General features: G+C 40.0%; 1 protein-coding gene across 15 annotated transcripts in view; it reads right to left on the bottom strand.

The window, feature by feature from the left end:
• The window catches only part of fbrsl1 (fibrosin-like 1), a 1,047,407-nt gene that overhangs the window by 24,285 nt on the left and 996,504 nt on the right, over positions 1-26,618 (bottom strand). For 14 of the 15 annotated variants that reach the window (XM_068054637.1, XM_068054624.1, XM_068054627.1 and 11 more), the window contains 5 exons: positions 14,146-14,509; positions 5,801-6,072; positions 3,613-3,773; positions 1,682-1,732; positions 542-637 (listed from right to left, as the gene is read on the bottom strand). In XM_068054637.1, the coding sequence (XP_067910738.1) occupies positions 542-637; positions 1,682-1,732; positions 3,613-3,773; positions 5,801-6,072; positions 14,146-14,509 (944 nt within the window). The remainder of the gene's footprint in view (positions 1-541; positions 638-1,681; positions 1,733-3,612; positions 3,774-5,800; positions 6,073-14,145; positions 14,510-26,618) is intronic. The other variant, XM_068054625.1, reaches the window with a different exon arrangement.

Here is a 26,618-nt window from a genome sequence, read left to right as displayed (position 1 = left end):
GACTCCAAAGATGGGTCAAGTATTATTAACCTTCTGCAGTTTACCCTCAGGGCCTCCTCGTCTACTGAAGTTGGCATGTAAATTATGTGGAAATTTGCAGATCAAACCAGTCTCTGTTTGACAGATACATTTTTTTCTTCAGTTTTATGCCTAGAAAATGCTGTACTTACTGATCCCTGGTATAATCATAGGTTAACCACATCAATCACAGTGGGTTTACAGTAACCATTTATTAGCAAAGGTTATGTAGAAAGCATATAGAAAATCTCACCTCCAGATAAATTGTTTAATAATTATAAATTTACAATTCATTGCTATTTTCCTTTAATACTATCGGACAGTTAACTGACTGAGGCAACTGTGCCCTGACAAATCTTGCACACTCAACAGTAATTTAATTTGCCAATACAAAAACTGAGGAAGGGCTGGGAAAGAAAGAGAACTGTCATTGCCAATTTCCTTTTCCAGTGCTGTCATCATCATTAAAGAACCATCTTACAACACAGTCACTTTTAGCATCTATAAAAATTGATTTACATACCTTAGGCTGAAATGCTCCCTGAAGTGACCCAAAGGGACCCGAATGTGGAATCATGGATGGCATGCCTGGCATTGCTGGAGCATAAGGTGGGAAGAACTAAATTCAACAAGATATGAAGAGTTAGATTCAGAATGAGATATCAGTCACACATTGCACATCACACATACAAGCCAAGCATAAGCTATGCAATGATATAATTTTTGGCTACTCAAGAACAAATGTACATCAATTGTTTATACTTGGTTGCCGCATCTTTGTCACCATCTAAAAATTGTACCCTATATTAGGTAATGTTTACAACCAGATACAGGATTTGGTGAAGTGTCTAACTGAGTGCAACATATATCTAAAAGATGCAACATTAAAATAATTTTAGAGTATGGAAGACTAACAAGTAAGTCTTCCTCTTGAAACATCTAACAGTTCATTTTCAACATCACCGAAGACAGGAAAAAGGCCTGATGTCAATTGTTTCCTCCCCCCCCATCGCCTCAGTTTTTGTATTACCAAATTAAATTACTGCAATGATCTTGCATCACATCTGTGTGAGACAACTGTTCTCCAACAACTGCCCAACAATATAGTTTCAGCTACAGTGTAGCCAAATAAAGTGAAATATCTTTATTAAACAGAATTGCAATTCAGCAACAGTTTTTAGGCAGCTGCAGCCTAAATTGTATTGCATCCGTAATCCAAACAAGTAAACAGCTATCTATTTTTGTATTCTATGGGAAAGTGTTAACGTGTAACATTTTTCAAATTACACCAGAGCTGCTAGCATGAACACTCAGATGCTTAATCTGCATGTGTTGAGATAACACCTCTTCCATCAAATAAGCATGTCCTGGATGCACAATGACATTAAACTGGCATTAGCAACCCAAAAGGAGAGAGAGACTGTCCAAAGCACATTCTGCCTTCAAACTGAAGCTCAAAATAACCTAATCTATATTTGGCCGGTCTCTGTTTGAAATGCAAATTGAAGCTAATTTGATGAACTGCAGATGCATTGGAAACCACAAGAGTAGAAACACCACATTTAACATACGAAATGATGCTTGATCAAAATAACATTTAAAAAAACCGTGGGTGTGAGCTGAAACACACACAATGAGCTCTCGAGAAAAGGAGGACACTCACACTAGAATGCCGATAGAAAGGATTTTCTATTTTTGGTGTATACTTTTCAAACTGAAAAGAAGAGGAAAAACAAGTTGTAATAGATTTTATTTTGCCTAACATCTAAGTCACTCTGTCACTGTGAAGCTCTGAAGCTGTCCAAATGAATTAAACACATCCTCTGATCATCATGTGCAATCAAGTTTGGCTAATGATTGATCAATATTATTAGTTGCTAATCATTTTCAACCTGGCACAAACTACTTACAATTTCTTTTGGAAAAATCGATAACCAGCTTTTAATAATTACTTCTACATATGTCATCTTTAAACAATTAAGGGACATGAAGAAATGGAAAGTCTTCACACACAGCCATTTGGCATGGCAGCTGCTGCTGAATATAATAACTATGTATACGGAACACATGCATAATTTCATTAATTATAGCCATTACCAGATGTCTGCCACTTAGCATAAACAACATTAATCACAAAAACATACACTAGGTAGATTATACACACACTTCTTTATGACCGTAATTAGAACACATGGTAGCTTTTTTTGCATTAAAAAAATTGAAACATTCTGCAATAAGCAGTTAAACTGCTTCTCTTTATAAATTTTTTTGGTGGAAAATTTGGAAATGGCATTTAAAAAGGAGTAGACATGCATGCAGCTTGCACAAGCACCATGGTGAGCTGGTGTGTAAACCAGAACAAATTAATTGTTTTTAAACACTAGCCAAAGTAAAGAAACAATAGCCAACTGAGCATTTATGAGTCAGATTCTATGGGTATATGGCATAAGGTGATTTTAATTATACATTCTCAACTCTAACTATGCTATATAAATAGTGTTTGTGTGTCAGAAGTTAAAGGAATACTACTGTTTTCAGTTCACAGAAAGAATATGTATAAAAACATCACTGTGGATATATTTATACTTTATTCTTCCACACTGGGCTACTGTGGTATTTCACGTTTTGCCAGCACGCAATGTCCATATAGCATATATTTAAGGTCATATGCAATTATTTTATACTGATAAATAAAAATGGTTTATTGCACTAAAATTTCAACCCGCAGCCCTGATATAAGCACAGAACAAATGTATCCCAAGGGCTAGAAATGATTTGTAATTTCTCTGTCTTTTGACCACACAACACTTTAAAGCACTCTCAAGCGCCTTGGGATGTTTTACTATGTTAAAGGTGCTATATAAATGCAAGTTGTTGTTGCTTATCAAGTTCTGAAACAACTCTTCTTGCAACTATCATTTTGTGGTATTTTAAAATAGCAGGACAGTATTAACTTAACAGTCATCAAATATTAAACATGTTTTAGGGTACTGCTCTCTCTAAATATTAATTGATGGCAACTGCCAAAAGTTTGAAGTTCAATGTACTGGAATGTACATAAAACATCTCAAGACAGACAGGCAACCTTCCACCTTAATTGGCTGTTCATTGATTGTATGGTCAAAAGATATCACAGGAGGTTTGGAATAGAAAAATAAGTGCTACTGGTGTTTTTTCTTTTCTACGAACCACATTAGCCAACCTGTGGTCACTATGGCAAGAGAGATGGAAGGTTTTTTTTTGTAAGGAGAGAGGGGGAGTCAAGAGATGCTCTACTTATCCTCACTTTTCTGCCTGGGGTATGCACTATAGGTGGTGCAGTGGGCGGCATGAAAGGAGTCGGTGGCAGACTCGCAGGAAAAGGAGCAAACGTGTGCTGATGTGTGTGCTGATGCATGTGCTGATGCTGGTGTTGATGCTGATGAAACTCTGCCCTCAAGAATGGTGGCGGGGCTAGCGACCCTGCCCTGTCGGAACTCTGAACCAAAAACCGGTTGTTCAACTCCTGCCTCAGCAGTTCATGCTCTGGAAGAGAAAAAAGAAACACAAGGGCCGTGGGCCAGTCAGTTGGAAAAGAAAAGGCCAAATATTCACCTGGCATTCCCTGTTTCTGCAGGTCATGCTGTGGTGGTTTTCTACGTGAGGACTCATTGGTGGAGGTAACAGAGATGCCTGTGACAAAGCACCAATCAGAATTCCCGACTGAGGCTGACAATACATGATTGGTTGGTTGAATGATATCAACAGGCTGGTATCTAAAGACAGAAGAGAACCACATGAGTCATCCCAGCAGAAAACAAACTGGGGAAATGAGAAACACACACACAGTCCACCTCCTAAAGGAGATAGCTAAGACACTGTACTTGTCTCCATAAGAGCAGACAGCAATACCGCTATTTGAAATGTGTCCTCCAGACATTGATGAAGTTGGCACTTTGGCAAGATATCTTTTTCTATTCATCCAAATTGTAAAAGGGCATTGTGAGCTTTAAATGGGTAGGTCTGCAGCAGTGACAATTTGGTTACTTTTACATGAGCGTTTCAGAGCTCGTTTGTGCTGCTTTTAAATAGCCAGAACTTAATGCTCTGAATCACCTGCACTGCTAGTAGCATAGCAACATCAGGAGCATGCTGAAAACATGCATTTTTAATAAAACAAAATTATATGCTCTTATGAGGACATGTTTCTTGACACCATTCCAGACAATTGTATTCAATACAGCTTCAAGAGAAAAAAATCAGTCTGAATTATGTTACCTTGTAAGATAAACACATTTGAAAAACTACTTATTAAAATGTCATTACCCTTTGAGTTAAAATGAATGGAATGATTAAATACAAGTGTAATTCAAGGGATGAAACAACAATCTTGTTAATTACCAATACAAATATCTAGGGCAAATGTTTCTCTGACACTTTTGGGCAGGACTTGAAAATTTACAATAAAACAAGATGATTTTATTTAACACGCCGCAAAAAAATCTCCTTTGAAGTGGCGTTCAGTACAATTATTCAAACATGACAGATGTATTACAAAAAACAATTAGCTTAAGTAAGGACTGTTGAACATCATTGCAGCATTCAAAGTTTCCAGGAAATGAAATATGGAGGAAATTTGATTTTGAATACCCAAGAAGACTGAAACAAGGATTTTGTATCAGGCTAATATTTTGCTGGGAGGATGAAAAGCAAGTAACAGCCCATCTCACTAGATCAACAAGGTTGCTTCCTGAAAGGTGATGTACACACCAATTCCTCCCTCCCTTCCAACTCAAATCTACAACTGACAGGATTGTAATAAAATATTTTCTCTGTTATTTAGGGGCTCCCCAAATGTGGTATGCGTTGTCTCTCAACAGGGAGGGCAGATGATCGGTTTTTAGACTTTGCCAATGCTGTTTTTTTAACTTGAAATTCATAATGATAAAACCAATGTGCTTGAATTTTAAAACAAAAACAAAGGTTGTTTGAGTTTTGAAGCTGTAGTTATGGTTTATAAGCACAAATCTAATTCTTTGATCACCCCCCACTACCAAAGCTCCACCACCCCCCGCCACTATGACAAGTGTGGGCTCTTCCAGGTTTGGGGGGGTGGTGCATGAAGTGAAGAAAGGAAAGGGAAATAATGGGGGTCATTGGTCAAATTCTACATCTATCTCTCAATGGCATAGGCTGTTAGCATATCAATCCACTATAATACCAGAATGCTCATTGAGTGGATGCCTTAAACCATTACAAGATTTGGGTGTGCTGCTATTTCTTCATTTTATCAGTTCTGAAGGCTACATCTGTAATGACCAAGGTATGTGCAATTATCTTAACTCAAAACAATTCTGTTAAGAACACTGGTATGAGATGTTGAAGCATCTGAAACATTCACATAAAACAAAAGATGATGTCTACATAAATGAATGAAATTAAACTTTGATTGGATTACATTATATTTTTTGTACATGCTTCAGTTACATAATCAATTAGACTGGCTTCTAAACATCAAGGAATCTCATGAATAAAGTGAGAGTTCTGACTTTCTTCATGCAATAACCTTTCCTCATCTCGAGGCCATTTCCGTCCTACTGGGTTATGAACTGATTAAACACAACGCTCACTTTAAAAAAAAGGACAGGACTATAGTGAAACACTAGAACCCTTGAAATTAAACAAAAAGTTGGCATTTTGGGGAATTCAAAAGGAATTAAAAATATTAACAAGCAAAATTCTCAATGACAAATACAATTGAACAATATCTTTAATACATGGGGGAATAAGAATCTGCACCTACCTGAATAGCCAGGTCCTGCAGGATGACCCGGTACAACAAGGCTGTTTGACGTTAAAGGTGGTGGTGGTGGTAAGGTAGCTGGTGTTGCAAACATGGCGTGGTGATGAGGGTGAGTCTGAGGCCTCAGGGAGAAATTATGTGAGGTAGCAAGGTTTGGAATAGATAGGGGCAGAACTGGAGTGGATGAAAGATGGGGGTGGATTTGGGGGGATGAAGGCAAGTGTTTGGGTAGGCTGATGCTTGCAGCACTGCTGGCACTGCTACTCCTGCTGCTGGAGAAAAAAATTCAATTAGTTAACATATGACAAAAAAATAAAAATACAAATATACATCTCATCTACTGGGACTAAAACAAAGCTTTGATATTTTCTGTGCCATCTCTATTGCAGACATGTTAAAACAATCCAGAGTCAATTAATTTCACGTAAATCACATTTCACATTCTAACCAAAACATGTACATAGTTATATTTATGAGAATTCAGTCTCACTGATTTGTGCTTTTTCTCATTACAGAGGACACTAATATTTACCGTGGTGCTATTTTTGATTTAAAAAAAACAATTTTCAGTTAAAGAACCATGGTAGGAAATTGAATTTAAAATTTTAATTGGTAATCATTTTTAAGTGATCTTGTAATCTTTAGTGTTGGACAAGTATTGTTATAACAAGTAAGGACAAGTTAATTGGATGATCCATCCTGTGCTTATTTCCAAAGTGCCCCAGTACATTTGAAAGTATCTTCACTGCAGTGTTTGGATGTTTTGAAGGTAAATGAAAGGGTTAGGGTGAGATAGCTTGTTTACAGTTAGATAAACATGAGTCATCTCCTGGAAGATCGAGTCTGAAACATCCCTTGCACTTTTTGGCCGACTTACATACGAACATACGAATTAGGAGCAGGAGTAGGCCACTTGACCCTTCTAGCCTGCTCCGCCATTCAATAAGTTCATGGCTGAACTGATTACTCCACATTTCTACCTACCCCCGATAACCTTCCATCCCCATGCTAATCAAGAATCTATCTACCTCTGCCTTAAAAATATTCAAAGACTTTGCTTCCACCACCTATTGAGGAAGAGAATTCCAAAGACTCACAACCCTCAGCGAAAAAATTTCTGCTCATCTCTGTCTTAAATGGGCGACCCCTTATTTTTTTTAAAGTGACCCCTAGTTCTAGATTCTTCCACAAGGGGAAACATCCTTTCCACATCCATCCTGTCAAGACTCCTCAGGATCTTATATGTTTCAATCAAGTTGCCTCTTACTCTTCTAAATTCCAGTGGATACATGTCTAGCCTGTCCAATCTTTCCTAGTAAGGCAGCTCTCCCATTCCAGGTATGAGTCCAGTAAACCTTCTCTGTACTGCCTCCAACGCATTTACATCCTTCCTTAAGTAAGGAGACCAGTACTGTAAACAGTACTCCAGATGTGGTCTCACCAATGCACCGTGTATAGCTGAAGCATAACCTCCCTACTTTTGTATTCAATTCCCCTCGCGATAAACAATAACATTCTATTAGCTTTCCTAATTACTTGCTATACCTGCATACTAACCTTTTGCCATTCATGCACTAGGACACCCAGATCCCTCTGCATCTCAGAGCTCTGTAATCTCTCACCATTTAGATAATATGCTTCTTTTTCATTCTTCCTAACAAAGTAGACAATTTCCCACTTTCCCACATTATACTCCATTTACCAGGTCTTTGCCCACTCACTTAACCTATCTATATCCCTTTGTAGCCTCCTTATGTCCTCTTCACAACTTACTTTTCTACCTATCTTTGGGTCATCAGCAAATTTAGCAACCATACCTTCGGTCCCTTCATCTAAGTCATTTATATAAATTGTAAAAAGTTGAGGACCCTGTGGCACACCACTTGTAACATATTGCAAACCAGAAAATTACCCATTTATGCCTACTCTCTGTTTCCTGTTAGCTAGCCAATCTTCTATCCATGCCAATATGTTACCCCCTATACCATGAGCTTTTATTTTCTACAATAACCTTTGATGTGACACCTTATCAAATGTCTTCTGGAAATCTAAGTACAATACATCCACCAGTTCCCCTTCATCCACAGCACATGTAACTCCCTCAACAAACTCCAATAAATTGGTTAAACATGATTTCCCTTTCACAAAACCATGTTGATTCTGCCTGATTACCTTGAATTTTTCTAAATGCCCTGCTATAACATCTTTGATAAAAGCTTCTAACATTTTCCCTAAGACAGATGTTAAGCTAATTGGCCTGTAGTTTCCTGCTTTCTGTCTCCCTCCCTTTCTGAATAAAGGAGTTACATTCGCTATTTTCCAATCTAACGGAACCTTCCCCGAATCTAGGGAATTTTTGAAAATTAAAACTAATGCATCAGCTATCTCACTAGCCACTTCTTTTAACACCCTAGGATGATGTCAGCCCGCAGCTCCAACAAATTGTTCAGTACCACTTCCCTGGTGATGGTAAGTTTCTTGTGTTTCTCCCTCCCTTCCATTTCCTGATTTACAGCTAATATTGGGATGTTACTTGTATCCTTAATAGTGAAGACCGATGCAAAATATCTGTTCAATTCATCTGCCATCTCCTTATTATCCATTATTAATTTCCCAGACTCACTTTTTATCGGACCAACACTCACTTGGTTAGCTTTTCTTTTTAAAATATCTATAGAAACTCTCACTATCTGTCTTTATATTCCTAGCTAGCTTTCTCTTGTACTCTAATTTTACCTTCCTTATCAATCTTTTAGTCATTCCTTGCTGTTATTTATATTCTGTCCAATCTTCTGACCTGCCTCCCATCTTTGCACAAGTATAGGCTTTTTCTTTAAGTTTGATACTATCTTTAACTGTTTTAGTTAACCACAGATGGTGGGTCCCACCCTTGGAATTTTTCTTTCTCATTGAAATGTATTTATTCTGTGTATTCTGAAATATCCCCTTAAATGTCTGGCACTGCATCTCTATCGACCTATCCCTGAACCTGATTTGTCAGCTCACTTTAGCTAGCTCTGCTTACATGCCCTCATAATTACCCTTATTTAGGTTTAAAATACTAGGCTTGGACTCACTCTTCTCTCCCTCAAACTGAATGTAAAATTCAATCATATTATGGACTTGGTTACTTTAAAGTGAAAATCTGGAAATCGCATCAAACACTGGATGACTCATCTCCACAGTTATGTGGTTGGAAACATGAGGCAACTATTAACAGCAATATGGCAGTTAACTGTGCAAATAATGCAACATTTAACTGAAGTATGTATTAATAACTTTCAAATGTGGCTATTTAAAACATAAATATAGCCAAGAATGTTACATCCTAAATATACTTCCAACTTCTAGACATGCTCAAGGAAATCTAAGATGGCATTTCCTCTGATGAAGGGTCATTTTCTACTATTAATTTAATGTTGCCATCGTAATGAAAACTTAAATTATTTTGCAGTTTACTGGTTTGTAAGTGTAGGGCTGCTCTGTTGCACAAAGTTCTACAATTCTTTTATTTGGATACATTTTTTCTTTCTGAAGTTAATTGGGCTGCGGTAATTTCGATATTGACAGATAAATTTAGCTTTATGGTATTTCATTATCCTGGATGACATTGGTTAGTAAAGCCAGCATGTTAGCCTGCAAAATGATATCTGAAATTACAGAGCACAGACAGCTTCTCTGGTGATTTGGGAATGTCAATGAAACAATTCCTTGTGTTTACATTCAGTGTAGCAGTGGTCAAATCAAAAAGGGAAACATTCAGACTAATATGAACTTCTGTCGTCTTGGTTTAAATAGTGACTGCTGACAGAATTATCTGGAAAAAAAACTGGCAAGAGCTGTAATATGAGGGAACAAAATGAACAGTTTTTCTAAGAGCAAAATACTGCAGATGCTGGATCTCTGAAATGTGAATAGAAAGTGCCGGAAATACTCAGCAGGTCTGGCAGCATCTGTGTAGAGAGAAACAGAGTTAATGTTTCAGGTCTGTGACCCTTCTCAGAACTGGTGAAAGTTAGAAATGTAACAGTCTTTGAGCAAGTGAAAGGGAGGAGGGGAGAACAACAACAAAAAGGAAGGACCGTAATACCTGCCCTTTTACCTCCTCTCTCCTCATCATCCAAGGCCCTAAACACTCCTTCCAGGTAAAGCAGCAATTTACTTCTACTTCTTTCAATTTAGTATACCGTATTCGCTGCTCACTGTGCCGTCTCCTCTGCCAGAGGAGACCAAATGCAGATTGGGTGACCACTTTGTAATACACCTCTGCTCGGGCCACAAGCATGATCCCGAGCTTCCGGTTGCTTACCATTTTAATTCACCACCTTGTTCCCATGCCTATATTTCTGTCCTCAGCCTGCTGCAGTGTTCCAGTGAACATCAACGCAAGCTCAAGTAACAGCACCTCATCTTCCGATTAGGCACTCTACAGCCTTCTGGACTCAATATTGAATTTAATAATTTCAGACCATTATTTTTTATTTACTTTTATTTCATTTATTTTTAAATATATTTTATTGATCTATTTTTAACCATGTGCTTGTCTTAAACTTATTTTTCATGTTTTTGCTTTCGGACAGAGCTGTTCATTATTCTGCCATTAGACTCTCTCTGGACTTGTGCTTTGTCTTCACTACAACTACTTAGCACGCAATTTGCATTCTGTTCCATGACATCGGTCATTTAATCTCCCCCCGCCCGCCGTCCTATCACAGTCCTTCTTTCTTGTTTTTCTACTCCCCCTCCCCCCTTTCACTTGCTCAAACATTTCCAACTTTTGCCAGTTCTGATGAAGGGTTACAGATCTGAAATGTTAACTGTTTCTCTCTACACATGCTGCCAGACCTGCTGAGTATTTCCAGCACTTTCTGTTCTCATCTCTGAACAGTTTTTACGCTGCCTGGCTGCTCCAGTAATTGAGTCCATTTAACTAATTGTGCTAATTTCGCTAATTTCACACTCTTGGCATCACGCAATGTTTTTAAAAATTTGATCATAAAGCTTTGCTTGCAAAAAGTTACTGGTACTTGTTAATCAGATAGAACAGCACTTTATCTGAGAAGCAGAATTCCTGAACTTAATCTCTACTTCAAAAATTTTACAATGTATTAAGGTTGTGGACTACATTAGATGCATATCATAAATTGGATAGATGAGTCAGTTGGAGAATGACACAGATGGTGGGCACAAATTAATATCTGCCAAAAACATATTTGTCCACATGTTATAGTTATAGAGCAGACCATTACTTGTTGTACCATATGGGTGCAACAAGTAATGGAGCTGCTGCATAATTTTAACTTGCATTTACATAGCGCTTTTAACATAGTAAAGCATTCCAAGGTGCTTCACAGCAGCATTATTAAACAAAATTTGACAAATGAGCCACATGAAGATATTAAAATATTAAAATGTCAAAATGGATTTTAAAGGACCACGTTGAAGGAGGACAGAGAAATTGTGAGATTTAAAGAGGGAATTCTAGAGCTCAGGGCTTAGACAGCTGAAGGCATAGCAGCTAATTTTGGGGGGGCGGGGGGAGATGAAGGAAATTGGGAACATACAAATGGCCAGAATTGGAAGGCGGGAAAGATATTATAGGGTTGTAGGGCTGCAGGTACAGAGATAGGGAAGGGCAAGGCCATGGAGGATTTGAACACAAAGATAAAAATTTTAAACTCCAGTTGCTGTTGGACTGGGGCCAATGTGGGTTCACAAACACAGGGTCATAGAGTTATACAGCACAGAAACAGGCCCTTCGGCCCAACGTGTCTGTGCCAGTCATATAGCATCCAACGATTCTAATCCCATATTCCTGCACTTGGCCCGTAGCTTTGTATGCTAGGGGTGATGGGTAAATGGGACTTGGTTTAAGTCAGGATATTAGCTCATCCAAAACTCAAGTTTATGGCAGGTGGAAGATTGGAGGCTGGCCTCGAGACCATTGCAATAGTTGAGCTGGGGGCGAACAAAAGAAATCAAGATTTTAGCAGCAAACGGGCTGAGACAGACGATACAATGGAGGTAGAAACAGGCGACCTCGCTGATGAACGGGATAGATTAGATCAGCTCAGATCAAATTGTATGCCAAGGTTGCTATGGTCCGATTCAACGTCAGACAGTGGACAGAAGGGAGACGGAGTTGGTGGTTAGGGAACAAAGTTGTGGCAGGGAAATCTAATTTGGTCAGTCAATTGAGAAAAATTCCTGCTGATTCAGGACACACACCAGACACAACCACTGCAATAGATATGGTCCTCCACTGAACAAACCCAATGATGTCAGTGTGTACAATATGAGGCATGACATATAGCAGCACTTCATTTAAAAAAATATATATATATGACAAACGTGGGCTTATAAGACCTGGCATCTCATTTCTAATCACACATCCACCATTTGTACAATGTATTCAATATTTCTAATGCTATATGAATCGTGCTACATCTGCACAGTTTAATATATTTAGGGAAAAAAGAAATTTGTGACTATCCTGAATTTGAGAAAAGCACTGATGGCAAGTTTCCCTTTCAGTAGCTACAGAAACACTGCATTTTAACAATATAAATTTTGCTCATGGATTTAGTTTTGTTGTAAAAATTAACATTGGAGTTGCAAATGATATGATTGCACAGACGGTTCTCCATGATGTGAACTCCAAACTCTGTTTATGCAGTCATACAAGGAGGCCAGGTGCTTCCTCACAAATTAATTGGAGTGAGTCACCCCAGATTGCACTCACATATTGCCTAGATGAAATATCGGCTGTGTAACTTCTTGGATGTCATTTTGGACAGAGAAATTAAAAAATGAATGAGGGAAGGAAAAACGGTTGAGTACTGAGGGAGTGCTGCACTGTCGGAGGGGCCATCCTTCAGATGAGAAGTTAAACTGAGGCCCCTTCTGCCCTCTCAGGTGGGCACAAAAGCTCCCATGACACTATTTCGAAGAGGAACAAGGGAGTTATCTCCAACGTCTTGGCCAATATTTATCCCTCAATCAACATCACAAAATCTGCTGATCACATTGGTGTTTGTGGGAGTTTGCTGTACAATAATTAGCTGCCACATTTCCCACATTGCAACAGGAATACACTTCAAAAGTAGTTCTTTGGCTGTAACGAGCTTTGGGAAGTCTGGTGGTCGTGAAAGACGCTATAGAAATACAAGACTTCCTTTAAAAAATAAACTTGTGCTTCAAAGATACCCTACCTAACAGAGAACGTCAAAAGCAATGGTGTGTGAAGTGTTCTGGGGGCTTCCCGAGGGACACGATAGGATGTTATGTCAATACAGATTCTCTGTCTTTCTTAACATATCATGCAAAATTACTTGTATCACTACAACTGAGTGAAAAACCTCATGAAGATAACTGGACATACCAGCAATAGTTAATTTGGACTAATCTATGATGGTCACTAACCGATAATGCATGTCTCCAGCAGCACCCTCCACCCCCAAGAGAAATTTTGTTTAACCATGATTAAATTCAGTCAACTACACCATTGCCATTCTGATCCATCATGTACCACTGTTTCCTTAAGCAACAGTTACAGTTAACTACCAAATAGCTGAATAGTTTCTTCCAATTTTGCTATTTAGGTTTTACCCTTGCTTAAATTTCAGTTTTTTGGGTGGTGACAGGAGACTGGCATTAGCAGTTCCCTTTGGACCTGGATGAAATGGGTTAGGTTTCACAAAATCAATATGTATGAAATCAATATTTATTCCAGGTTTCAACATTAAACCTGTAGAAAATAATACAGCTTTACAAAGAATAAATGGACTGAGGGAAGAAAGCAGCTTCTTATGCTGGGGTTGAAATTGTTGTGTTTATTATTTAAAATATAGAGTGCAAGCATGTTAAGAAACTTAGCAAGTTTTGGCTTTAGCTAATCATCACTCACAAATGGAGTGAAGAATTGATAAAATACTGGCCTTTTATCTATGGGACCTTGGTTCAAACCCAACCCAGATTGACGGAATGAAGGTCTCTTAGTTAAAGATCCTACGTGAAATAAGGTTTTCATCTCAATCCAGTTCTTAGTGAGCATAGTAACAGCACAAAACAGCCCCTAATTTTGCAATTCCATTCAGAGGTCACAGAATAACTTTTGTAGGAAATGGGAAAAACATCACGCAGTCGCAAAATTTGGTACTCTAAGGTAGAGGCTGTGGCATTATACTGGGACAGAGTTGTACCACACCTGACCAGGGAGCAGTCAATAATAGCACTGTGCCAAAAATAGAAAGTGGTCTAGTCCTTAGCACTAACACTCCTCATCCACAGTACAAAAAAATCACCCATGTGGATTCTGAAAGTAATGCAATATCCTCCCTGCTTACCTGATACTATTAAGACTGTTGAAAGGTATCTGGTGATGAATCTGATGATGTACAGGAGGCTGCGTGTGAATCTGAGACAGAGGATAATGCTGTAACTGCGGCTGTAACTGCGGTGTTGGCTGTCTTGGTTGTGGCTGTGCCTGGTATATGGTCTCCTTTACCGTCGGACTCGTGGTGCTATTGGAAGCACACGCTGAAGAAACTGGAGGTACCACAGCAGCTGGAGGGCTTGGCACCAGCGGCACAAAGGGTGTCTCCTTGCTCTGCTCTTGGCTACGTTCTAGTCCAGAAACCTTGGAAACACCTGGTCCCTTTGTTTCAGGTTTCTCATTCGATGTCAGATTGCTTCCAGTGAAGCTTGAACCTGGAAAATTAGAGAAAAGCAAAACCTTTTCTAAAGTGTTTATGCAGTACATTTCCATGCTTAACCATCATCAGCTGATTCCACCTCTCCGAGGAATAAAGTCAGCTTTAATAACTCACTCCTAATTATTGTTAAACGCCTGTCGATTCAGGTCTTCGCCAAGCACATTCTAGCATAAAATGATTATGTTGCAGTCGAGCTCTGAAAAGTTCACAGCCTTTTCCCACTGTGCACTGATCAAAATCCTCAGCTCATTCATGCCTATTAATATTTAAGGATTAATTAAATGTAGGGGTTTTTATCACAAACCTAATAGCATTTCCCACAATTTATTAAAAAAAAACTACCTGTTTAAACCGTCAAAGAGGCCAATCTCACAGCCCTGCGGTCCAAGCATAATCCATTTGCACAAATTACAATCAAATGAATATGAGGGAGGCAAAGTGGCATGGATATTAACACTAATTGTTGTCTAGCTGCAAACAGCACATCCTTGCTGCAATTTACTTAATGAAAATCTGTTTAGTTTAATTGCTTTGACACTGTTCTCTTTATCTCAATGAATGCATGTATCAAGCCAGCTTTGCTGGCTTCGCTTCTGTAGTAATAGTTTAAAAGATGAACTAACAGGCAGCAAGGCCTGTATTTACATCCCTGGGCCTAATCTCTTCACTCAATAGAAATCACATTCCAGCTGGCTTAGGATTCTCTAATTCTGACCATGCTAAGTACACAAAGGCAAGTGGAATGAAAAACATCTTTGAGACAAGAGTTAAACTTCAGGTATTAAAGGGAATTTGCAGTAAAGCTTATTTAGGTTAACAGGTTCACCTTTTACTGCAAGATTTGGGCTTACTTTTAATTTATTCTTCCCAGATTTTAAAATTACTAATCACAGTAGTTTTTGTTAGATTTCCATACACTTCAATGAAACATGGTCTCTTCCAAATAAGAGGGCAGGTGTCATCGTATGGTCAATTTATGCCATTTGCACTCTATCTAGTGAGACTGGCAGGAATCCATTCTTTCCCTTCCAGTTCCCTTGACAGGAAAAGCAAATCTTATAGACAATCTCTGACTGAGATTAGGACTTTTCATTTGGGGAATCTCAGATGCACACCAGAATTTTACCACTGTGGGCATCTCTCAATTTTTGATGTCCCATATGCCTTACAGCACTCCTGCCAATGGTAATGGGCGCACCTTCATGGTGTGGATCCCATGCTTTGCAATTCCCTACCTGAACCTCTCTTCCTTTCCACCTCTCTCTCCTTCAAGACCTTCTTCATAAACCCATCTCTTTGACAAAGCTTTTAGTCACCCCTAACATCTCCTTTGTTTCAGAGTCCATTTTTGTCTGGTTACATTTCTGTGAAGCACCTTGGGAAATTTTGAGACATTACAGGTGCTATAAAAATGCAAATTGTTGAAAACAGCAGCAACCCAACAAGCAAATAGAATGACAACCTCTGGAGGGAGGCACAGCCTACTTTCATAAGTTTCCTGCTCATAAGTTGGCTGATGCAGTTGTTTAATTATTGGTCTTGTGCACCTTGCCCATCAATTATCAAACAGATGCATGTAACCTGCGCTCTGTGTTAAATGGGCCAGAATTAAAGGTGCCTAAACCAACAGGAATTTGCAAGACCAATGGAAAAAGTGCATCCATGAGGCAGTTTAATCTTCAGACTTCTATGTTTAAGAATGCGACTAATAGCAGCAGAACTGTACCTCTGGCATTAATGGTTTGCTATTAGGTAAAACTATGTAGCTAGAGAACAATTCCATAGAACTGGCACTCTTGAACCACATTGCAGAACCACTTAGAGACTGTTCTAGAATATAAAGAGCACATCATTTTCACCTCCTGCTACATGCAGGAAGATGCAAATATTTAAGTGCTGGGCATCCAAAACAATATCTGTAATCTGCATATACAAAATTGATACAAAGTATTACCTTCTGTCAGAGAACACTTGCAAACTGGAACATGTGCCTCAAATACATACCATTCTATTTACAATGCAGTGTTAATTTGACAACATTTCAGACCTTGCACCCTCTGCAAACTCAATGACCTATGCAATTTCCAAAATACATTTTGTACTTTCTACAAAATTACACTGGCAATTGACGAACTGTTTCCTTCCCAAACAAGCAATGTAGAGAACAGAAAACCAGAGAAGTACACAGGATCTGGAAGAAAAATACATCCAGAGGATCTGAACCATCTTGAAAGTGTGAAGACCAAACTATTGCAATTACTGACTGCATGCATTGCAGTTGCAATATATACATTAAGCACCAGATCATTCCTACTCAACATAATTAGAGGGTTCAAACTATGCAGATTAGTGATCATATGGAGAAAGGTGAGGGGACACTAGCTTTCATGCGACAATTATAGATCCTTTCCGTACCCTGTGTTCTTCGTCCCCATCCTTACAAAGCATTCACATTTAAAATGCATCTATTCTGTTGTGAATCAGTGCATCAAGCCATCTATTATACAACAGCTGCAATCCAGTCTTGTCATCCTTTTCATGGCCTTTGAATAGTCAGTCAGCCAGCCAACCAACTAACAGTCCAAATGTCCTGAAAGCAGCTGCCACAACCACTTCTTATTGTTGTGTCTGGCATGTAGGAAAATATGGAGAACTATTATTGGGAGCTTTGAAGTTGATTACAGCTCACTGCCAATTTTTAAAAAAACTCTTCATATCCTGTAAAAACAATACTAGGTAATAGCTCATTTGCAAATTATTTTTCAAGCGCCAAATGCTGGGAGAGTAGTTCAAGAAACTTGATTGCTAGTAAGACTTACTTGAGTAATTTAATTCCTAAATATCAACACTTACACAATGTTTACAATATAAATGCAGCAGTCATTGGCATATTATTTCCTGAGCAGGTTTTCCTGGTAGTTTAGTATTTTCCTCCCCAAAGTTTACTGCATTTTCCCGAAACTGCTGGCAGTTTTACTGCAGTTGCCAGGATTCTCTGAAGAAGCTCCAGTCCATGTTTAACCATCCATCAGGACCACATGAGTGAAGGCGGGATCAAACAATGCATTATCTCTCAGTACACAAAAGACATGGTAAAAAAGGGAGCTCCAAACCTAACTCCAGTATCCAAGAATGGAGCAAAAGAAGAACAGTACAGCAAAGGAACAGGCTATTCGGCCCTCCAAGCCTGCGCCGATCTTGATGCCTGCCTAAACTAAAACCTTCTGCACTTCTGGGGACCGTATCCCCCTCTATTCCCATCCTATTCATGTATTTGTCAAGATGCCTCTTAAACGTTGCAATCATACCTGCTTCCACCACCTCCCCCAGGGTTCTGCCATTTACTGCATACTTCCCACCTGCATTAGACCTTCCAAAATGTATTACCTCACATTTGTCCGGATTAAACTCCATCTGCCATTTCTCCGCCCAAGTCTCCAACCGATCTATATCCTGCTGTATACTCTGACAATCCTCATCATTATCCGGAACTCCTCCAACCTTTGTGTCGTCCGCAAACTTACTAATCAGACCAGCTACATTTTCCTCCAAATCATTTATATATACTACAAACAGCAAAGGTCCCAGCACTGATCCCTGCGGATCACCACTAGTCACATCCCTCCATTCAGAAAAGCACCCTTCCACTGATACCCTCTGTCTTCTATGACAGAGCCAGTTCTGTATCCATCTTGCCAGCTCACCACTGATCCCGTGTGACTGCACCTTTTGTACCAGTCTGCCATGAGAGGCCTTGTCAAAGGCTTTACTGAAGTCCATATATAGATAACATCCACTGCCCTTCCTTCATCAATCATCTTCGTCACTTCCTCAAAAAACTCAATCAAATTAGTGAGACACGACCTCCCCTTCACAAAACCATGCTGCCTCTCGCTAATAGGTTCGTTTGTTTCCAAATGGGAGTAAATCCTGTCCCGAAGAATCCTCTCTAATAATTTCCCTACCACTGACGTAAGGCTCACCTGCCTATAATTTCCTGGATTATCCTTGCTACCCTTCTTAAACAAAGGAACAACATTGGCTATTCTCCAGTCCTCTGGGACCTCACCTGTAGCCAATGAGGTTGCAAAGATTTCTGTCAAGGCCCCAGCAATTTCTTCCCTTGCCTCCCTCAGTATTCTGGGGTAGATCCCATCAGGCCCTGGGGACTTATCTACCTTAATGCTTTGCAAGACACCCAACACCACCTCCTTTTTGATAATGAGATGACTGAGACTTATCTACACTCCCTTCCCTAGGCTCATCATCCACCAAGTCCTTCTCCTTGGTGAATACTGATGCAAAGTACTCATTTAGTACCTCGCCCATTTCCTCTGGCTTGACGCATAGATTCCCTTCTCTGCCCTGCCCTTGAGTGGGCCAACCCTTTCCCTGGTTACCCTCTTGCTCTTTATATACGTATAAAAAGCCTTGGGATTTTCCTTAATCCTGTTTGCCAATGACTTTTCATGACCCTTTTTAGCCCTCCTGACTCCTTGCTTAAGTTCCTTCCCACTGTCTTTATATTCCTCAAGGGATCCGTCTGTTCCTGGCCTTCCAGCCCTTACGAATGCTTCCTTTTACTTTTTGACGAGGCTCACAATATCCTGCGTTATCCAAGGTTCCCGAAACTTGCCAAACTTATCCTTCTTCCTCACAGGAACATGCCTGTCCTGGATTCTAATCAACTGACTTTTGAAAGACCCGCACATGTCAGATGTTGATTTACCCTCAAACAGCCGCCCCCCAATCTAAATTCTTCAGTTCCGAAGAAGGGTCACTGACCCGAAACGTTAACTCGGCTTCTCTTTCCACAGATGCTGCCAGACCTGCTGAGTGGTTCCAGCATTTCTTGTTTTTATTTCAGATTTCCAGCATCTGCAGTATTTTGCTTTTAAATTCTTCAGTTCCTGCCTAATATTGTTATAATTAGCCTTCCCCCAATTTAGCACCTTCACCCGAGGACTACTCTTATCCTTATCCACAAGTATCTTAAAACTTATGGAATTATGGTCACTGTTCCCGAAATGCTCCCCTACTGAAACTTCGACCACCTGGCCGGGCTCATTCCCCGATACCAGGTCCAGTATGGCCCCATCCTTAGTTGGACGATCTACATATTGTTTCAAGAAGCCCTCCTGGATGCTCCTTACAAATTCAAGCCCCTAGCACTAAGTGAGTCCCAATCAATATAGGGGAAGTTGAAATCACCCACCACTACAACCCTGTTACCTTTACATCTTTCCAAAATCTGTCTACATGTCTGCTCCTCTACCTCCCGCTGGCTGTTGTGAGGCCTGTAGAAAACCCCCAACATCGTGACTGCACCCTTCCTATTCCTGAGCTCCACCCATATTGCCTCGCTGCATGACCCCTCCAAGGTGTCCTCCCGCAGTACAGCTATGATATTCTCCTTAACCAGTAATGCAACTCTCCCACCCCTTTTACATCCCCCTCTATCCCGCCTGAAGAATCTAAATCCTGGAACATTTAGCTGCCAATTCTGTTCTTGCCTTAACTAAGTCTCTGTAATAGCAACAACATCATAGTTCCAAGCACTAATCCACGCTCTAAGTTCATCTGCCTTACCTGTTATACTTCTCGCATTGAAACAAATGCACTTCAGACCACCAGTCCCGCTGTGCTCCGCAACATCTCCCTGCCTGCTCTTCCTCTTAGTCTTACTGGCCTTATTTACTATGTCCTCCTCATTTATTTCACTAGCTGTCCTACTGCTCTGGTTCCCACCCCCCCCCGCCACACTAGTTTAAACCCTCCCGAGTGACGCTAGCAAACCTCGCAGTCAGGATATTTGTGCCCCTCCAGTTTAGATACAACCCGTCCTTCTTTTACAGGTCCCATCTGTCCCTGAAGAGATCCCAATGGTCCAGATATCTGAAACCCTCCCTTCTACACCAGCTGTTCAGCCACGTGTTTAGCTGCACTATCTTCCTATTTCTAGCCTCACTGGCACGTGGCACAGGGAGTAATCCTGAGATTACAAACCTAGAGGTCCTGTCTTTTAACTTTCTACCTAACTTCCTAAACTCCCCCTGCAGGACCTAGTCACTCTTCCTGCCTATGTTGTTGGTACCGATGTGTACCACAACCTCTGGCTGTTCACCCTCCCCCTTCAGAATGCCCCCTGTCCGTTCAGAGACATCCTTGACCCTGGCACCAGGGAGCCAACATACCATCCTGGAGTCTCTTTCACGTCCACAGAAGCGCCTATCTGTGCCCCTGACTATAGAGTCACCTATAACTATTGCTCTTCTGCGCTTTGTCCCCCCCTGCTGAACAACAGTGTCAGCCGTGGTGCCACTGCTCTGGCTGCTGCTGTTTTCCCCTGATAGGCCATTCCCACCCCCCCAACAGTATCCAAAACGGTATACTTGTTAGAGAGATTGGAAATCTGCCTTACTTGGTACAGTGAGTGTATCGGATGTCAATCACATTGAGGATTTCACAACCTGTGCTTTAACAAAATGTTAGCACCATAAAGTAAATGATGCTCTTTCAGTTTGAACTTGGCCTACTGATACACATTGAGCTTTATTCGGAACAATACCAGACTGCTGAAAGCGCAAAGTGAATGCTGGAAACATTAAAAAAAAGTTCCATAGTATTCTGCTATAAAATATCAATTGCATTTATACAGTGTCTTTAATATAGTAAAATGTCCCAAGGTGCTTTGCAGGAGCAATATCAAACAGAAGTTAGCACTGAACCACATGAGCAGATATTAGGGCTGATTACCAAAAGCTTGGTTTTAAGGATGCCTTAATGGAGGAAAGAGAAGAGAGGCAGAGAGGTTTAAGGGGTGGGGGGAGGGGGAGAAATTCCTGAGCTAGGGGTTAGACAGCTGAAGCCATGGCTGCCAATGGGACAGTGATTAAAATCAGAGACTCAAGAGGCCAGAATTGGAGCAGTGCAAATATCTGAAAGGATTGTAAGGTAGCAGATTACAGAGATAGGGAGGGGCATGGAAATGGAGAATTTTAAAAGGAGGTGTTGCTTAACTGGGAACCCAACATAGGTCAGTGAGCACAGGAGTGATGGGTGAACAAGACTAGTGCGAGTAAGAACACGGACAGCAGAGCTTTGGACGACCTCAAGTTTATGAACACGACTATGATGCATCTCACTGTCAATCCATCGCAAACAGAGATTTGTACAATTCAGCCCAAATTTCCCCAAAGAATGGCAATAAATGAGAGCTCTGATTAGACTTTCTTTGCTTGAAAAGTATTGATTAACGCCCTAAAATTATGAAGCCTGTCTCACAATGGACATAGTCAGATTAACTGCATCTGCTATAGTTTGCCAAATCCTGATGATTATGAAAACATCACAAACTTTTACTGTAATTTGTGGCACTTAACTAAAGTGCAGCTCAAGAAAACAGTTTGCACTTAAACTGAATAATAGGGTAGGAAATGAATGAGACACAACAATACACATTTCTAATCTGAAGCTGAATCATTGATTTTCTTTCCCATTCCCTAAACAGCAAGTTATTAATCATTCCAATTAATGCATGCACATAGCTCTCTAATGCAGAAACCAAACCATTAGATCAATAGTTGCTCCCTTAACTGTATTGTTGTGACATGCAATTACTGTATATACCGTACCTGTACAAAGTCCACTGACTACATTAGGGCTTTTAAAGCTTCAAAGAAACCAGATTTATTAAATGCACCAGATTTATTTAATGTTCTAAACTTCACAAAACGTAATTTAAATGTGCAACACTTCATGCTATCACTAGTTCTTATACTGTATTCACAACGTACAATGAGTTTGTATGTGATATCAAATTAGGCATAAATGGTTTTGTACACAGGAAGCCTTTCAAAAGGAAGGTAAGAATGGACATCTGAAGGATGAGTAACGGTCATTTTCTGCAGCCTTTCAGCTTTATTATGATGAAACAGTAAATATGTAAGTTCACTGCTGCTATTCAATCACATCTTAAAGTTGTGTGAACTGCATCCATGAACCCAGTTGTTTGCAAAGCCCCTATGACAGGCCACCATCATGAAGATACCATTTGTTCTCAAGTTAACTACATATACTTTTTGGCTAATCACGCGTCGATACACTGGTGTGGTTGAATGGGATTCATTCTTCAATCCATTTTCCAGTCATACATGCAGAGTGATGTTAATTGATAGGTATTCAGGGATGTTTGACACACTGAATCTGGTTGCATGAAGAAGTTTAAGATCAGAGATAGCTGTCCAGCCTTCAGGCACATTTCAGGCCAGCTAGGTTTAAGTCGACCAACTATGACATTGTTGAGATATAATATTAATCTTCAAACTACTATTCAGAATATTTGTTGCAATTATGTGGAGGTTCCAGCTGATTGTTTTCCTCCAGCCATGTAAAGGGTCAATGGTAGCTGAGCAGCAATTCAACTTGATGGATATAAAAACACATTCCTAAGACACTGGGAATACTTCAGTTTAAACAGTCCAACTAGAACAATAATACAATGTTAATGAGTGAAATACAATCTGAAACAAGATACAAGCATTTGTTTGCAACTGTCTAATCTTGTTCTGTCAATCAACAACAGTACCTCCTGAGTGGCTTTTCTGGTGAATGCAATCAAAATGGAAAAGGATGAAGCACAACAATCTCTTCCTGTTACCAAGACAAAACCTACAATGTCTAATGTCCATGCCTGCTCCCACTGATCACACCACTATTCGCAGTATGAATATCCACTATGAAAACCATAAAACAAACAAAAGCAGTTACTGCATCACAAAGACTTCTAAATTAATTGCTTGCAGCTTATAATAATCAAATTATAGTTACTGCTGCGTTATGAAGCTGCTTGAATTGCATGTTTTTAAAGACTTCAGTTGCAATTACTTTATTTCACAATGATCTTGAGCTAAATTATGCTTACTGTAGCAACTGACAACAATCTGATGTACATCACATTAAGATCACATTATTTAAACCTTTTACTTGAATATAGGTAGCTGGTCTCCATAAATGAGTTGCTGGAATCTGGATTTGAAAAATTTGACCATAAAAAGTCCAGGCATTTTCGAAATTATTTACCTTAATACTATGCTTTGAAGCAGAGGCAGATAGATTTGTTCCAGCGCTGTAGGAAGAATAAAGAAAAGCAAACCTCTATTCCTTCTCACTTCAATGGGCAAATTCTGCAGGGAGCTGGGTTTATAGAAACTGTTGCTTAGGCTGGATCAAATAGATGCTCATCGACCGACTCAATAAATTACGGGTCACACACTGTTCTGTTTTTTTTTTACAGCCAGCTGAAGATGTACACTTTCTGGCCAGCAACAGGTAACATATCAAAACAGTTTGTGTCAGTTGCCAAAACAAGTAATGTTATCCTACACTGTCTCTGAAGGGACTGTAAAGGGAGGAGAGGGCGCACACAGGCATTGATCGCTGTCTCCTTTGCTACCACTGCGGCTGTCTGCAGGTGATATCTGCACGTATGATGCTTTCATTGCTCTAAGTGCCCTGCTCGGGCAACCTGCATTCCATCCATCATCATTCATTAGGGAAGCTATTGGCAGCCAATTAACTGGAGAGGGCACAAGCCGTGAAACAAATCAGGATCAGTTCATCTTCCAACCTTCAGGCTGCAGGCAACTGGATTTCGCCACTGAGGACTGTCACATCTGGTTTCCTTCTCTATAAACAACCCATTCTATAACCTGTCAAAATGGATTTGGAACCAAATCAGAGTAATGCTGTAGTGACAGTGGCAAATAGCGGTAGTATGCAAGGAGGCAAGCATCTAAGGAACCAAAGTATAGGCTTAACTGAAGGACCATAAGAAACGTGACATGTGCTGCCCTGATGGCATGAAGACATTTTACTTTTCATTTGCTGCACAATAAATAAATTCAACCATTGACGGTTTGAGCGCAAAAGAGTTTGTAAACAATTGTGGGAAGACACAGATGTTCACTTGCCATTAAATATAATTTTAGGGCATATTTCCCTTTGAATGCACTTGCCACAAAATAAACAGCATTATTCTGTCTGCTGTTGTATCTAATGTCGGAGACCTAACTCAATGTGCACTTAAAAGTCCTTGAATCTACCTTGAGTCTGCTCGCTGTATATCAATATCTGACGACGAGATTCAAAAATATGTCTTTGAATAAACCTCTTGTACAATTTATCCCTTTAACATTCTATATCATTTATAAAAGGCTTTACATTATTTTTACTGTTAATGGGGGGGCAAGGTGATGGTGAAGAACACCAACAATATATTGAAGAACTTATTTGCTTGACAAATCTAGTCAGACAAGTGTGTAGTGATGCATTTTGGGAAGTTAAACCAGGGCAGGATATATACAGTGAATGGCAGGGTCCTGGGGAGTGTTCTTGAGCAGAGACACCTTGGGGTGCAAGTACATAGTTCCCTGAAAGTGGCAACACAGATAGACGGGGTGGTGAAGATGGCATGCTTGCCTTCATCAGCCGAGGCATTGAGTGCAAGAGTTGGGACGTTATGTTACAGTTGTACATAACGTTGGTTAGGCCGCATTTGGAGTACTGTGTGCAGTTCTGGTCGCCGTACTACAGGAAAGATGTGATTAAGCTAGAGAGGGTGCAGAAAAGGTTCACAAGGATGTTGCCTGGTTTGGAGGGCTTGAGTTATAAAGAGAGATTGGATAGGCTGGGTCTGTTTTCCCTGGAGCAGAGGCTGAGAGGGGACATGATAAGAGGTATCTAAAATTATGAGAGGCATAGATAAGGTAGATAGCCAGAGTCTGTTTCCCATGGTAGGGGTGATTAAAACTAGAGGGCATAGATTTAAGGTGAGAGGGAGGAGGTTTAAAGGGGATCAAAGGGGTAACTTTTTCACACAAAGAATAGTGGGTATCTGGAATGAGCTGCCTGAGGAGGTGGTGGAGGCAGGAACAGTAGCGACATGTAAGAGGCATCTGGACAGGTACTTGAATGAGCAAGACACAGAGGGATATGGAATTAATGCAGGCAGGTGGGATTTGTATAGATAGGCATTATGGTCGGCATGGACGCGGTGGGTCGAAGGGCCTGTTTCTATGCTGTACGACTCTATGACTCGAAGAGTTTGAGCCAAGGTGAAACATTTTTATTTTAGCCATGTTTTACCAACAACATGGATGGCACCAGTAAAGAGTTCTTATAAGATATTTTTTAAAAATGGGCTCTAATCTGTTAATTAAAACTGCTTTGGCTTAATGGCATGCAAGTGTTGCTATTTCCCGAAACATGGGTCTCACGCAGCTGCAGGCAACCCAACATTGGCCAATTCGTTAAGGCCGAGCAGTTGGAACAACTGTTTATTTTAAAAAATATGTTTACCAGATTGTTGGTTTTAGTGAATCTGCAGAATTCACTTAGGGGTTGTCCGCAGCCATTCAAGATCCTTGTGTCAGGAGCTAGTGCTACTAACATGTCAATAAACCCAGGATAAAAGCAATTGCAATCTTCTTGGTGAGGCTCTGATTAGCAAAATGGTTATGTGACATGCTGACAATGCAGAGTTACTTCAGTCCATTACACCCTCTGAAACAGGTGCAACTGTCTCTAGCTTTTGCATATCTATGGAATTAAAATTAAATCTGTGGGTCTCCAATTTCATACAAGCTTCCATAATTTATCTTTAACATCTTTAAATAGCAAAATAGTTTCAATATATTTGAGTAGAAAAAGAATTCCTAACTTGCCATTTATAATATGATAATTGAAGGGCACAAAGGAGACTCAAGATCTCCATTTCCTTTGACCTCAGTCAAAACTTTTGTAACATTCATCATCCAGCAACTTAGTTTAGTTTAGTTTAGAGATACAGCACTGAAACAGGCCCTTCAGCCCACCGAGTCTGTGCCGACCATCAACCACCCATTTATACTAATCCTACACTAATTCCATATTCCTACCACATCCCCACCTGTCCCTATATTTCCCTACCACCTAACTATACTAGGGGCAATTGCTAATGGCCAATTTACCTATCAACCTGCAAGTCTTTGGCATGTGGGAGGAAACCGGAGCACCCGGAGGAAACCCACGCAGACACAGGGAGAACTTGCAAACTCCACACAGGC

Source organism: Heterodontus francisci, chromosome 23 (genome assembly GCF_036365525.1).
Source record: "Heterodontus francisci isolate sHetFra1 chromosome 23, sHetFra1.hap1, whole genome shotgun sequence".
Taxonomy (NCBI): Eukaryota; Metazoa; Chordata; class Chondrichthyes; order Heterodontiformes; family Heterodontidae; genus Heterodontus; species Heterodontus francisci.
The sequence above is the reverse complement of the archived record's forward strand: the minus strand, read 5'-3'. Positions and strand labels throughout refer to the sequence as shown.